This window comes from Anopheles bellator, chromosome X, assembly GCF_943735745.2.
Source record: "Anopheles bellator chromosome X, idAnoBellAS_SP24_06.2, whole genome shotgun sequence".
NCBI lineage: Eukaryota > Metazoa > Arthropoda > Insecta > Diptera > Culicidae > Anopheles > Anopheles bellator.
In genome coordinates this window covers 980,226-994,246 of record NC_071287.1, presented here as the reverse complement: position 1 = coordinate 994,246, position 14,021 = coordinate 980,226, and the positions used below count along the sequence as shown (strand labels likewise).

The window sequence follows — 14,021 nt, the reverse complement described above, 5'->3', positions numbered from 1 at the left end:
GAGTTCTATAATAGGGGGGATGTAGGCGATTTGGCTCACAACTGGCTCCAACTCGCCTTCATTTCAGACAGCCCAAGTTGTCGAAAGTAACGTCGATATAATGTTGTTTTTCGCTCAAACTGTCAAATCGATTCTCCTATTACGGTATTTGGTAATTATATTGGTCATACGGTGATTATATTGGCACACCTGGACGTTAGCCGAAAAGATGATTAAATGTCACATTTAAGATTGTACCTTGTTGGGTTGCTTTTTTTTCGATCAGTGAGTAGTTTAAAGTCCTACAGAACAAGGCTCGTAAAAGCTGTGATCTTTTTTTTTCTTGTCATTTATAGAGACTTTGACCCCTGTATATGGGCATTCATCGCTAAATAAAGCTGTGATCTGAATGACAGAACGCGTCTATTTCCTATCAGGTTGAATGCTGTATTCTGACGTTACGCTGAAAATGTGCTGAAAATTCTGCTTCCTGAGTTGTTGAATCATAGCGATGTTATAGACGGATCGATGTTCGGTCTTTCATTATTCTATCTGTCCGATAGAGTGTTCGCCCTTTCATTATTGCTACGCGAACGGAATCAGTCATTATGGCCTCAGCTTCAGGTAAAAACCATAATTTGCTATCAAATTGGAAACTTTCATACATATTAACGTGAAAAATAGTTCCATTTACGTTTAACCCCGTTTTGTGTTTGCCAGAGCGATACAAAACTTGTTTTTCATAGTGCGTCCATTGCTGTTCCGTTAGCACGCGTATTTGCTTGCATTACTGATGCAGCGAATCTCTGTCCGTGGTAGAGCAGGCCTAGTTACCGCGTGGCTAAATACATACAGAACGTACAAACAGGACATATTAAAAACGTACAAAAGAAATCAAAAAAGCATTAGTCGTGGGTGCAATGTCATTGTCGCTATACACGATAGAATTTTGGTTTCTTATTCGATTTGTCTGATTCAGCGTTCAGGCTCATAGTGAGAAAAGATTATGCGTTTTGTTCGTGTACCGGAACGCTCTGCACACAACGAAACAAGACGCGAAATGAATGGTGCAACGTTGTCCTCCGCAGTCGTTTCGCGGACTATTTTCTTAACCCAGTCCTTCTACTGACCATGTCAACAACATTTGTAATATCAACTTATTTCACAAATAGGTTATAATTGCAAACTCAGGATCATAATATTAGGATCGCGGCATTGTAAAACACTTTTATGTTTTATTTTGTTGTTCATATGTTGTATTTTCTCCCTGATTGTAATTTCCAGGCAAAAAAGGTAAAAAAACGAAGAAGAACAACAAGCTGTCCTTGGGCGAGTTTTTGAGCGATGGCAACGCTGGCGTTCTAAATCAAGTGCAAGTGTCGGTCCCAGTGAAATTAAACTATGACTGGGGTGACGATGGCGATGATGACGATGATGACCGTTCGGTACGAACTCAGGTCATTGCTTTGCCAACGGCTCCACGTGCCACTCGCATTATGAACGATGATTCGGTCCCGCAACATCCGCCCTACTCGATCTACGTGTCGAACCTACCATATGATATCAACGATGATGATCTGTATGAATTTTTTCCCGGCATGGAGATCATTTCTATGTCATTGCCGCGAGACGATGGCGATTCGCGCCGCCTTCGCGGTTTCGGCAACATCGAGTTTGCATCGCGCAATGATCTAATTGACGTCTTAGCGATGCCCGAGCCCATCATTCGTAACCGGCGTATTCGCATCGGGTTGTACAACGAGAACGACACAAAGCGACGCAACAATCGCTACGACAACTTTGGCGGTGATTCTGATCGTGGGTCGGATAATTGGCGCGAACGTCCCGAAGGGACTTTTGCATCACGCTCGGATGCCATGGCTGGAGTACGACGATTCAATAGCAACTTTAATCGAGAGCGAGAGGATCGCCCAGACACTCGTGGCAACTGGCGGTCGGCTGATAGGCCGATGACAGCACCATTGTCGCCGCACGCTACTCGGCGCTATGGAGATCGCGATCGAGACGCTGGTGGATTTATGCGACGCAACATGGACCGTATTCCGCGTCGCGAGGACGCTCCGATGGAAAGACCGAAGCTGGTACTGCAACCGCGCACCCTTCCGCTTCCCGAACTGCCAAAACCGGCTCAGGAGCAAGATTTGACAAATGATCGACGTACAACGCTTGATGGCGAAGGTGGCGGTGGAGCCGAGGAAACAGTAGCTCCAAAGCCCAAACCTACCCCGGTACCGGCAGCGAAGGTTTTCGGCGACGCGAAACCAGTCGATACGGCGGCTCGCGAACGCGAAATCGAGGAGCGCTTGCGTGAAAAGGAGCGATTGGAGCGTGAGGAACGGCAGAGAAAGCGGGCGGAGGCATCGTCACTCGCAAGCGAAGAAGGACGCACTGAGCTGGACAAAGAGAATGTGGGCGCCACGCAAAACAGCGGTAAGCTCAAGGGAGAAGGAGAGGCTCCAGCCCCGGAGGTGATCAGCTGGCGAGTCCGGAACGACGACGATAAAGGTCAGACTGGGCGCGTACTGTCACCAACGCGATATTCTAACAAATGCTTAAAGTACAAATTGAATGCCACACGATGCGCAACGAAACGTTTATGGCATTTCAGATTAAGGCCGAGGCGTAAACAGTTGGGCATTTATCTGAAATGCCAAAAACGTTTATTTGCGCCATCGTGTGTCCCGGCATTAACAGTAGACGTACGGGTATGTCTTTGTAAAGGGGCTGTATTGTTTTGTAGTTTTTAGACTAACAAATCGTTTTGTGTTTGTGTACACGTGAGGATAATTATTTAGGCACTACTGAGATGTTACAAGCTTTTCCGGTCAATTTTACCCAAAATAGCTATTATTGCTTTAGAGACCGTTGACGTCTTTAAACGCCGTACAATCGATTTTCTAATTTGTCTCTGTACTTTGTTCTCCCTGGGACTATTTCTAGATGATCGTAAAATAGACAATCACCGAGACCAGCGGGACAATCGCCCGATCTTACGAAACACTGGCGGACAAGACTATCAGCGGTAAAGATTTAACATTAAAATTTAAAGTTTTATTTATTTCAATTTGGAATGCAAGGATTTAAGATTCTCTCATTGCTTCGCTAATCCTGCAGCAAATCGAGTGACCGCGCTACATCGGAGGAGGAATTCGATCGTGGTCGTTTCGACGATGCAACGCTGGACAGTAGCGGTGTTGATGATGAAGAATGCAAAAACATTAATAAAAAAGATCGCCAAGACATCAGCACTGAAAAGTCTTTCGAGGAAGATGAGCAGCGAGACCCGGAGGTGTTGGAAGAACGTATGTCTGAATTCCAGGAGCCTTCCGGATCGGTATGTGTCTACATAGTGGAGTGGAAACTAAAAAATCATTTACTATCGTTTGCTGCAGTTTATGCGGTATCAAATTCGATTGCCCCATTCCTTTAACTCCGCTTACCACTCCTTTCTTGCAGAATTTATCCGTAGCAAACACGTTCCCAGGGCTATCAGCTGATGACGAAATTGATGACTGAAACAATACCAAAACCACCACCAACACTGCTCAGTTGAATTTTCTACAAAATTCGCTGTATGTTATAGATTTTCAGATTCGTGGTTTTGGAGAACCGATACCGCATCATCCCTGTCTTTTTGTTCTGAATTCCCGTCCTCCACCTTTGAACAGCCAATACACTACGTTTTACATACTTCAGGCTTTACTATGAACGAAGCCAGGCATTAAAACACATGGGGGAAAAACATAAACCACATTTTAGGCCGCCGATTCTCTCTCAAGTAAACAATTCAATAACAACAATTACTTCTACCCTTTTAAGTCGTTCTGCAATGGTAACTTTTCTGCTTTATAAGAAATGAATATGATTATAATAAACGAGTCATTTCCCCTTCGCTAAAGTACGGAGAGGGTTAAGACTGATGGAGTGCATTTTGGTTCGATTTGGCGAAAGAAATGATAGATGTAGAAAGCTCGTTCGCAATTGCTCATTTCCATGCAGGGTTTATTAAACGAACAAAAGTTTGACAAGGGCTCAGATAACCCGGCCAAACCTGCTAATTGCCGTTAGCCGACCAAACTATGGGTACTAATCGCAATGGAGAGTTTGCGGACGTTTTCGCTGGATATTTTTCTGATTATTCTTTACAACACAGTTGGCCGGATTGTTGTACCTTATGTAGGCATGTTATATCAAGTTGTTATGTTATATATATTGATCGGGTGTGTTCCTCAATATCGCAACTAATGCGCGAAAGTGTTTGTACAAATAAATGTACATGTACACTGAAAGATCATGGCTTAAATTTGTACTTTTAATTCGTTGCGAGAGCAAAGGTCTAATAGGTGAAGTCTAAACGAAAACACGTCATATTAGGTGTGTGTCTTATTTTACGAAACAATTACAACCTCCCGATAGCGTCAACTTCTACGCCAAACTTAACGACACCAGAAACTTGCACAGTAATGCAGACAAGTAATTATTTTTTAAAAATCATAACGAATTTTAACAAATACAGCCCGGTCCGTTCTTCTAAGATTTAAAAAAAACGAATTTTATGAAAAGGTGATAGTTAATTTGACCGCTTATAGAAGCAGTACGATTTTTAGGTGTAGCAAATGTACTACTAGAGTGTTCCTTTACCTCTCACCCGCATCCGCACCAATGCTGAGCAACGTCAGCCAATCACGGCCACCTATGACGGATGTCAACGACCAATCGGGAAAGCGGAATATTGCACAACAAAAATGTTTTTTTATCATCGGTCCGCATAGTGATAGACGGATTCGTTCGCACTATGTGATGTTCTCATCCCTGCCCTCATTCATTCTGGTGAAAACGCAGTGAGCGGATCGTGTGCGCTGTTGGAGCGCATATCGTTTTTATTTCTGTGTTCTTCCTAAGAAAACGTGTCCTCAACAGGTTTCCCGCAGAATTTCATCTTTTTCTAAACTTCTGGATATTGTGAGAAAATTATTGCTACCCATTTACCTAAAGGAAAAGTGCAAGAAACCGGAAACAACAGTGCAAAAGAAGTGCTTTAGAGCATCATTGAGTAAGTAGTGTCGCTAGTCAGATAAATATCTAGTCTTTTCGTGTCACAGTGCGAATTGTAGTAAAACTTTCGCTGAATCAACAACACAATTGCTAACTGCGATGTCCCCATTTTGACATGATTTATCATCTCGATGAGAGCTTTTATGTAAGCACACGTGTGCGTGAATGTTCCACTTGCTTCTAGAACGTTCGGTTGGTTAACCATTTAGCCAACGATTTGATACTTATAACTTCCAGAACCGGAAAAGTTTACCGTCATATTTCATAACACTAGCCTTTATTGTTACCTGATGAATTTTCTGACCGTGGTAGTAATTTTGGTTTTTTGTTTTTTTGTTGGTCGACGTAGCCGGTAAATATCTACTGCGTAGTCTGTAGATAACGCTTCTGTAACACATATTTTCCCCCGAGACAGAGCTAACAATAGACATTTGTAATTCATCCAACCAATTGATAATATATCTAACTTTGGTGAATGAACGAAGAACAAGTCCAGTGACATACGGAAAAGTTGATTAAGCAAACTATTTTGTTTCGCAGTGCTTTGTAACCCGTTGAGTTTTGTGTTATTGAAAGCATTACACAAATAGTGAGTATTCTGATGCCACGTATTCACATTTGCCGTTCACTGTTTGCTCTTGAACCCCGATATGCTCGCGATAAACGGTTCACACGCATTTGGTCTGATTAATCTGGCCAAATCTGATTGACTCTGGTAGACATGTAAATATTCCAGATGTATTCATAGCTCTCTTCGACTTATAATAAATATTTATTCGTTTCTTACATATTTGTAATGTTTTGATATATCTTTTTACTTTTAGGTTGAGGGCCGGCAACTCTCAACTCAACTCGGGCTTTACATAAAGCGTTAAAATTTCAATAGAAGTAAACGGTGAATTCATCGTAAGTATGAATGTTCATAGGAAAATATTTAGCACTTATCTTCGACATTTTTCGCTAACATAGTCACTTTATGTCTATTTGTCTTTTCTTTTCATTGGGTTTATCGGATAAATCTATTTTAATACGACTTTTCGTAGTCACTTTCACGATGGCACAAACAACTGAGTTCGTCAATGAGTTCCGCTCATGGCGAGAAATGGTGCTTGCGGGCAGCGCCGGTGCTGACGGCACATCAGGAAAAATGCATCACCTTTTGCGGAGGCCTAGGCAAACGAAGCACCCGAAGTACCTTAGCTGCGGCGCCAGTACAGCAACCGACTACACACGACGTTTTGCTACTGCAAGAGTTCCACGAGGAATCACCAGAAGCTGTTACCAGTTCCGGCTTATCGAAACCACCAGAGCCTCTAGCGACCTCCTGGATGAACACCGTAAACACGCACGCTATAACGCCCGTCAGCAACAGCGAGCTGTTGGATGCCGGATCGCCTTCCGAATGGTGGAGATACGTCAGTATGTTCACGGAAGATGCGACGGTCGATTTGTTGGCAGCCAAATCGATGCCAATGGCAATAATCGACGGCAGCAACGCTACAACAGGTGAACAGGTGACACTAATAGCACGAGAAACAGCGGAAGTCTGCCGAAACAAATTTGAGAAACAAGGTATGAGCAGCAGCAGCAGTGCTGAAATAAGCGTATCTGTACACGACAACGTATGTAATAAGACCATCAGCAGCAGTGGCGACACCAGAAACAGCTCTGGCATGTTGTCCATTGGAGATCGTATCCCATCAACAGGACACGGTTGCAACAGTATTGGAACAGTTGCAAAATTAGCGGTGACAATGACTGAAGCCGAATCAACAGCAACTGATGAATCCTTTAAACCGGAGCATCCCTCGCAACGACATCTAAAAAATATTAGTTGTAATAGTAGCAATATTGGCACAAGTGCTAACTGCATCAGCAATACTCTTTCTGGAGAACCTTTTAATGCCAACATCAACAACAAGGACGATACAGCGCTTCTTATACCTATACTGTCGGATTTAGACTGGACGAACGAAACCCGCCTTAGCAACGCATTCTTCTCCAACTCGACTGCTGACCATCTGTGGATTAGTTCACCGATTAATACCAACCATCACATCAACCATAACTCGACGGAAAAGCATGTCATGTCCGGTGTCTGCTCTCCGATCGATGTCAACCGGCATGGTTTCGTGGAGCCCAACGGCAGTCCCATTTCCTTGCATGAAGAGATAGAACAGCTCTCGAGTGCTTTCGACTATGATGCGTCGAACCATTTTGTTTCGGGTCTACCGTTAACAGCCACCAACAATACCGCCACCTCTCTCGATCCGATAGTTCCCGGCCCACCGGAAACCGAAATGACTTCGCTCAACATTTTCAAATGGTTGCAGGAGGACATTTTTCCCCCCATGGACCGTCAATTAAATGTAATGGAGGGATCATCTTTTCCCAACGGTGTTGTCAGTTTTTGCAGAGAACCTTTGAGCATTCTTGAATCTACTTCCACACTAGTCGAAGCTGCAGCAGAAACAACCACCCACTGCAAGGGCAAAGACGAAGAGCAACTGCAGGACACCGCTTTCGAGCACAGTTTAGATCAAGCTCAAAATATTATCCACATTTCGCACTTCATTGACGACGGGACTCAACGACTCGATGTCGAATCACCTGCAATGATCAAGAACCACTCGCAATGCGATCACAACTACTCTACAATCAAACGGTGTCGGGAGACGCAGTTCGATGACAGTACTATCGTAGGACCGTCGATTGCAAAGATGTCACGGCCACAGAGCGCAACCGATTCTTTGATTGTTATGCCGTTCGATGACTGTAGGTCCGACAACTGTTCGTTGACACTACACAATAAAATTAGTACTAACCAGCAAATGGCGTTGTCCGAAAAATCAGAAGAAAGCATTACAATCGCTACTTGCATAAACACTACTACCCCGACAGAGACGGATGCTGCTACGGCCACAAAAACTGTCCTCGGCACTGCAAGCATTCTTTCACCAAACAGAGTGAAGCCCTGTGGTAAACATAACGCAACGCTCAAAGGAAATGTTACTGCTGTGGTGCCGAAACAACCATCTATCAACCACAATCTATCACTTCAGCTATGCGGAGTCACTGGGAATACGCCGATTGCCCTCAATACACCTGATCTAACCAACGATATTCTTGATTTGGAGGACGAAAAGTTTGATCTTTTGTCATTTATCGATCCAACCACCAATGAGGTAAATTGTTTAACTGTGTACTCTGGACATGGACTCCATTTTACCCATTTCTAATTTAAATTTTCAAATAGTAAAGCATTTTAACAATGGCTTTCTAATCTGATTTTGTTTTTTTACTTCATAAGAATTCGTTACAGCTAAATACATGCAACCTTGCCGCCGGAGAGAGAGAGACGATCATAGAGAAGAAAGCCAATGTACGCCCTCTATCAGTATTTCAACAGTTGCAGTTGCCGGCAACCTCCAGTGGCCGAAGCACTTCCGACATCATTATGTCGAATAAGAAACAAGGCGCAATGAAAACACCTATTTTCCAACTACTGACTATCGAATCCCTGAGCCAGCTAACGTCGAGCATCGTGGATGATAATTCTTTGCCTAATGTACACGACGACACACTCAACGGGTCTCTTTCGTCAGCTTCGTCTACCTACGGTGATTCTAGTTCTGACGTTTCGTTCAGCACAAAGCCCACGAAGAGGCGAGGGCGACCGCCAAAAACGACCGGGGCCGTGCGTGATCGGACAGAGTATCAGCATCTAAGTGAGGCTGACTGGCGATATCGGGAACAGCGTGATAAGAACAATGAAGCATCACGAAAATCCCGTATCAATCGTAAGGATCGCGAAATTAAGCTTGAGCAGGAGGCAGACGAACTGAACGTGCAACATCAGAAGCTGTCGCATGATGAACGGCGGCTGCAGAAAGAATGCAAACAGTGGCGAAAGGCGGTCATGAAGCTAGCGCTACTCTAGAAACCCTCGTCGTGATCATCGTCAGTTTTGGGAATATAAAAAACAATTGGTACCAATAGAATGGTCAAATATTGTGCTATTACCATCTATCTATCGATGCATCGAGAAAGGAATCTTGAAAGTAGGTGTAAGCTTAACCGCTTATATATTTTATACATTTTAAAATATGTTTTTAAGACGCAAAAAGCATTTTGTTACATCACTTATTAATCAACAAATTATTGTTTCGTAATTTAGACATAATTCATCAAATCCGTTAATAAATTTTGGAATTAACCCAACAAGCCGTTTTGTAAACTTAATTTGAAAGCAGCGAATAGTGCAATTGGTTAAAGTAAACAAGTAAGGGGTAAGGGGTGGGTGTAAAATGTTCTTACCATTGGGGAACGAAGGATGAAGGTTTGAGCGATATTGCTTTTACATATTCATTTGCACATGAATACGTTAATGATCGGTGGAAAGTAATTCCTTCGTAATATTATATTTCTCGTACGCTGCGTACGTGCAGAGTAAGCTGTTATATCTTATCACAACATTTCTTTATAAACACAATGAATTCACTGTATAGCGAAAAAAATGAAGCATCATTCATCGGTAAAAAATGTACCATTATTGAGTTTTACCAAATGCAAAATCTTCACACATATTTTATAATTCAAATTCACTTCGATGTTACACAAGAGTACAAAATGACAACATAGAAAGTATAGAAATTTGACGTAAATCGTAAATCATATTACGTTTTTATTGTATATCCTCAATCCATACATTCACCCGGAATTGGAACTTTATTTCAATTAATTATGATGGTTCAAATATAAGGTTCAAAAGTAGAGTAATGTTAGTTCAACAAATTGTGTGATCTCTGACTAACTAACGTATTACGTAACTGCATCAGCTTATCTTACAAATGTACTAAGCATGTGTCATCAAATACAACTTAGGAACTCAATTGCTGTTATAAGTGATTGTTATGATTACAAACGTGGAACTTTTTTTGGATTAAGATACTTTTTACTGCTGTTAAAACGCTGTTTTTGCTCCTAGTTGACAATCGCATTACTTCTTTGACAATTGGCCTATCATGCTTTCCAACGTGGACATGAGTGATGAGTCGCTCGTGCAGTAATCGTAGATTTTGAGCAAACTATCGATATCCTTTTGTGCGAATGCTATGTTGGCCGCTTCAACATAGCAACTGGAAAGAAATTAACCATGCGTAAGTAATGAACATCATAAATACGGCCCGGTACGTTCTTCTAAGATTAAAAAAGCAATGAGCATTACTATGAACCACATTTTTCAACAAAACATTTTTGAACATTATTTGAATATTTTCCTTGATTTGAAAAAATGTGATTCGAAGTAAATTTCAAATAAAATATTTACAATCAAAAACAATGCGCGTAATTAGACTATTAACAACAGATTTATAATAAAGTATAATACAGAAAAAAGATTATTGTTCTCTATAATAGAACTTACCCTGCACGTAGGTACCATTTTAATTTGTTCTCTTCGCTACACCGTGGTAAATATTTCTTCGCCTCGGCAACATTCAACTGACGAAGACAAACTTCCACGAATGGTTCGTATCCGATCAAGCTTTTCTTAGATTTTGAAATTTTTTCCAACTCTTCCCATTGAAAGTTTTCCGCTAGCGTTTGCACTCTAACCCAGCAGTAGCGTTTATCGGGCATTTTAAACTCATTTTTCAATTTTTCTGCATATCGCACATCACCGAGCTGCAGTAGCTTGCGTACCGTCACGTGCAGAGATAATCCATGGAACTCTTTCTGATGCTTATCGTTGAGCAGCTTCTGGTGCTTGATCAACTTCTTCGTTTCCTCGCTTAGTTCTGCTTCAATTAACTTTCCCGCTCGTCGGTAGTTAGCACTAACGTCTGGAATGGTTGCATCTAAGTTATCGTGCTGAAGTGCTTCACGCAGCGTTATTTCAGCTTGTGCAAGGAATTCGTCCTCTTGTGAATAAATATCCTTGAGTGTGGACAAACTGTTAAGCTGGCAATACTTTTTGTAAAGATTTTGAGCCAGCGGATAGCGTCGTATCGTCATGTGAAACTTCGCCAGCGCTGTCGTGTTTTTCATCTCTAGCAAAGCCATATAGATCAGATCAATATCACCGGATTGTGTGGCTGCAATGAGAGCTTTCTCGCTAGCACCTAACTTCAGTAGTAGCGGCACCTGCAGCTTCTTTTTCGCTTCCATCTCAAGCAGCTGGTAAAAAAGGAATACAATGGAAAAGTCATACGATTGAATGAATATGCGTTCCTTCAGTAGTTTGATGCCACCATTCATGCCATGTTCTTGCATTACATACCGTAATTGCTAGTTTAATTTTACCTAGTTGCTGTGCCTTTTCAGCAACGTTAGCGAAGGACATCGTTTCTTGCAGATCGGCGCTCGAAAATTTTGCAGCAATTTTTCGCGCCACTTCATCATCGTCTAAATAAAAAAAGAAACTTTGTTAAACATATTTTTCTTTTCCCCCATAGATACATTTAATCGATTCTCCCGTTTTATACTTTTATCCTGCGCAATCTTCTGGAACGCCCAGTGCTCCAGAATGCGTTTCTCTAATATGTTCAGATACTTGGCGATGTGAATTGCGAGTCCGTAGTACTTGCGAAACACCAGCCGATCTAGGGTAATAATCGGCTGCAAGTGATAGAATCTGCAATATTTAATTGTAAGTAAAACATATAACATTAGAATCCAAAAGAATTTGGTTGAGGCACTCGATAACGTACTGTCGAATGGTGATGGGAATCGCAACGTTCGGATCGCGAAGCACGTTGAGCACCTTGAGAGTTTTACACATGCGAATATAGTCATCACAGTTGTACCCGTTGAGAAAGCTCTTTCCAAAGTATGCGGCTCTAATCAAGCTTTTCTGTGTGCTCGTATCGTACTCGTGCCCAGCCGCTTCAATACAATCGGCAACGGCGATTGGTAGCTTGCTTTGAATCAGGCATAAATACTCGTCTGACTGGTGGCTTCGTTCCCGAAACTTCCGGTGTGCTTCGAACAGAAAGCTGGCTGGTTCGGAGATGTTGATGCCAAAAATTTTGCTCGTACTGTTCGGCACTTTTTGAATTAATTCATGACTGGTGCTACTCAGTACACGCACGCTGTCCATCTCTTGCACAAGAGACAGGGATGAATCATACGTGTAAATGCTGGACTCTCCCGTTGCGCCTACAATCATTATGAGATTTGAGAAGCTAATGATCATTGCCTGCGATTCGCACACAGCACTCCCGTCAATGCACCAAGCCAATTGGTGAGGTTTTTCAGTTCTTCCCGTTGTGAACTCGCAATATTTTTGTTTTAGATCAGAGGATCCCATCCAAAGGCAGCCGGAGCTGGTGTATAAGGCTAAATGCTGATGATCGAAAGACGCACACATCGCAGTGATCGTTTTGAACTCGGTTTTCATTGTCACCGGAATTGAAGTGAGGGTATTATCGCCATACCGAGCAATTGTTACGTCGTGCCCATGACCTGCTATTAAACAGACTGTAGTGCGGTCTCTCGAAATGACCTCCCAGCAAGTAAGACCGACGGAAAAGTCTGCAGAAATAAAGAAAGTTACTGGTGTCGCACGATGTATGTAGCAAGTAGCCTCAGTTGAACATACTTAACAAATCGGACAAAGGCCGATACTTTGGATCCTTAATGTTATTCAGTACGTAGATTTTCAAATTTGAAGTCAATACCGCTACGCCAGTGCCAGAGGCGGAGGTGAAAATGCGTGCATCGATTACGTCGGTCACGTCCTTGCTGATACTAAATTTGTGTACAAAGTTACCGAACATGTCGTAGATGAAGATTGTGCCATCGTCCTGCACGACAACCAACTCTTCCGCATCTGACCATCCAACTCTAACAAGAACACCGCAATCCCACTAAAATATAACACCGGGTTAGGGAATGGGTCAATTCAAGCAAAAAAATACATTTGTTACTCTATAAAAGAGGTCTGATATTACATTGATCGAGGAAAGAAGTTTGCCCACACAGTTAAATATGTATAAGATCATCGGTCTGGCACTTATTCCACTCTCTATCTTAATGAACGATTTCGGGTCTTTCATTACGACAATCGGTCCTCCATAAGCTGCGGCGTGAACTATCATGTTATCCAGATTGACGTTCGGTGGCCATTCCATCGCGTACAGTTCGATTTTTCTAAAACAAGAATTAATAACTTAATTATATCTGTAAACGTCGGGAAAATGATCTCTCATCGGTTCTTTTGTTTGTTTTACCTGAACGCATTTCCTTGTCCCAAGGTAAACCAATCGCCAGTATTGCACAGCAGTGACATTTTTGCAGAATTTTGCATGTAATCAAATAATAATACTATCTAACATCGCAACGTAGTTGTTGCCTGATAACTATTTCCGTCAACTGCAAACTATACAGGGTTAGACATCACTCTAGATTGCCGTGAATCTAAATCTTACCACGTCAAGTTGGAGATGCGGGTTTTTTAAAAATCGTTTGGGGTTTATCGTGAAAGTAAAAGTCTGTGAAAGAAACGGCTGCTACGATTGAAATTTTCTCAATCACAATTCGTGGGATAATACGGTGCCAGTAACCAGTGAATGCGTATTGCATAAAGACAGTTGCCCGGCCGTTATGACGCGCCTTAGCATTAGGAAAAGCTTAGTGACGCTTAATCAACATTCTACAATTCATTTAAATCTCATTACGAAAATAGACAACTGTCTTCGCCATCATAAATATAACTACATGACGACATAGTTGTATACAACATATTATACTGTTATACAGCACTGACAGGCTACGACTAGCCGTTACCTGATCTTTTTAAAGCCAATGTGCGTCGATGTTAGTGAGCAACTACCTTTAGTATTGAAACGTCTGGCATTAACTTACAGTGCACAACCCTGCCATCCCATCATGCCGATTGGAAAACGTAAGAAAGAAAGAAAAGGCGCGAGAGGAAAACTAATTTGGCAGCCCTGTTAACGACTGCC

At 42.2% G+C, this 14,021-nt stretch overlaps 4 protein-coding genes across 4 annotated transcripts in view; 3 read left to right on the top strand and 1 right to left on the bottom strand.

Annotated features, from left to right (window-relative positions):
* Positions 1-545: 545 nt before the first annotated feature.
* Positions 546-3,926, top strand: LOC131213147 (eukaryotic translation initiation factor 4B). The gene is made up of 5 exons (XM_058207121.1): positions 546-603; positions 1,264-2,505; positions 2,941-3,022; positions 3,115-3,334; positions 3,457-3,926. Exons 1-5 carry the CDS (start codon positions 588-590, stop codon positions 3,514-3,516), a joined length of 1,620 nt encoding a protein of 539 aa, XP_058063104.1. The 5' UTR covers positions 546-587; the 3' UTR covers positions 3,517-3,926.
* A 911-nt stretch (positions 3,927-4,837) lies between these two features.
* Positions 4,838-9,269, top strand: LOC131213226 (uncharacterized). Its single transcript, XM_058207223.1, has 4 exons — positions 4,838-5,053; positions 5,880-5,961; positions 6,099-8,240; positions 8,366-9,269. The coding sequence occupies exons 3-4, from the start codon at positions 6,135-6,137 to the stop codon at positions 8,993-8,995; spliced, it is 2,736 nt and encodes a 911-aa protein (XP_058063206.1). The 5' UTR covers positions 4,838-5,053; positions 5,880-5,961; positions 6,099-6,134; the 3' UTR covers positions 8,996-9,269.
* Positions 9,270-9,775: 506 nt separating this feature from the next.
* LOC131213463 (vacuolar protein sorting-associated protein 16 homolog) lies at positions 9,776-13,582 on the bottom strand. The gene is made up of 9 exons (XM_058207504.1): positions 13,485-13,582; positions 13,287-13,435; positions 13,008-13,206; positions 12,656-12,923; positions 11,766-12,588; positions 11,541-11,689; positions 11,336-11,460; positions 10,481-11,232; positions 9,776-10,193 (listed from the first exon to the last, which is right to left on the bottom strand). The coding sequence occupies exons 2-9, from the start codon at positions 13,361-13,363 to the stop codon at positions 10,055-10,057; spliced, it is 2,532 nt and encodes an 843-aa protein (XP_058063487.1). The 5' UTR covers positions 13,364-13,435; positions 13,485-13,582; the 3' UTR covers positions 9,776-10,054.
* Positions 13,583-13,890: 308 nt separating this feature from the next.
* LOC131213893 (vesicle-associated membrane protein-associated protein B-like) overlaps positions 13,891-14,021 on the top strand; it is a 9,141-nt gene continuing 9,010 nt past the window's right edge. Inside the window, exon 1 of the mRNA XM_058208107.1 lies at positions 13,891-13,960. The gene's annotated coding sequence lies outside the window, so the exon portion shown is untranslated. The remainder of the gene's footprint in view (positions 13,961-14,021) is intronic.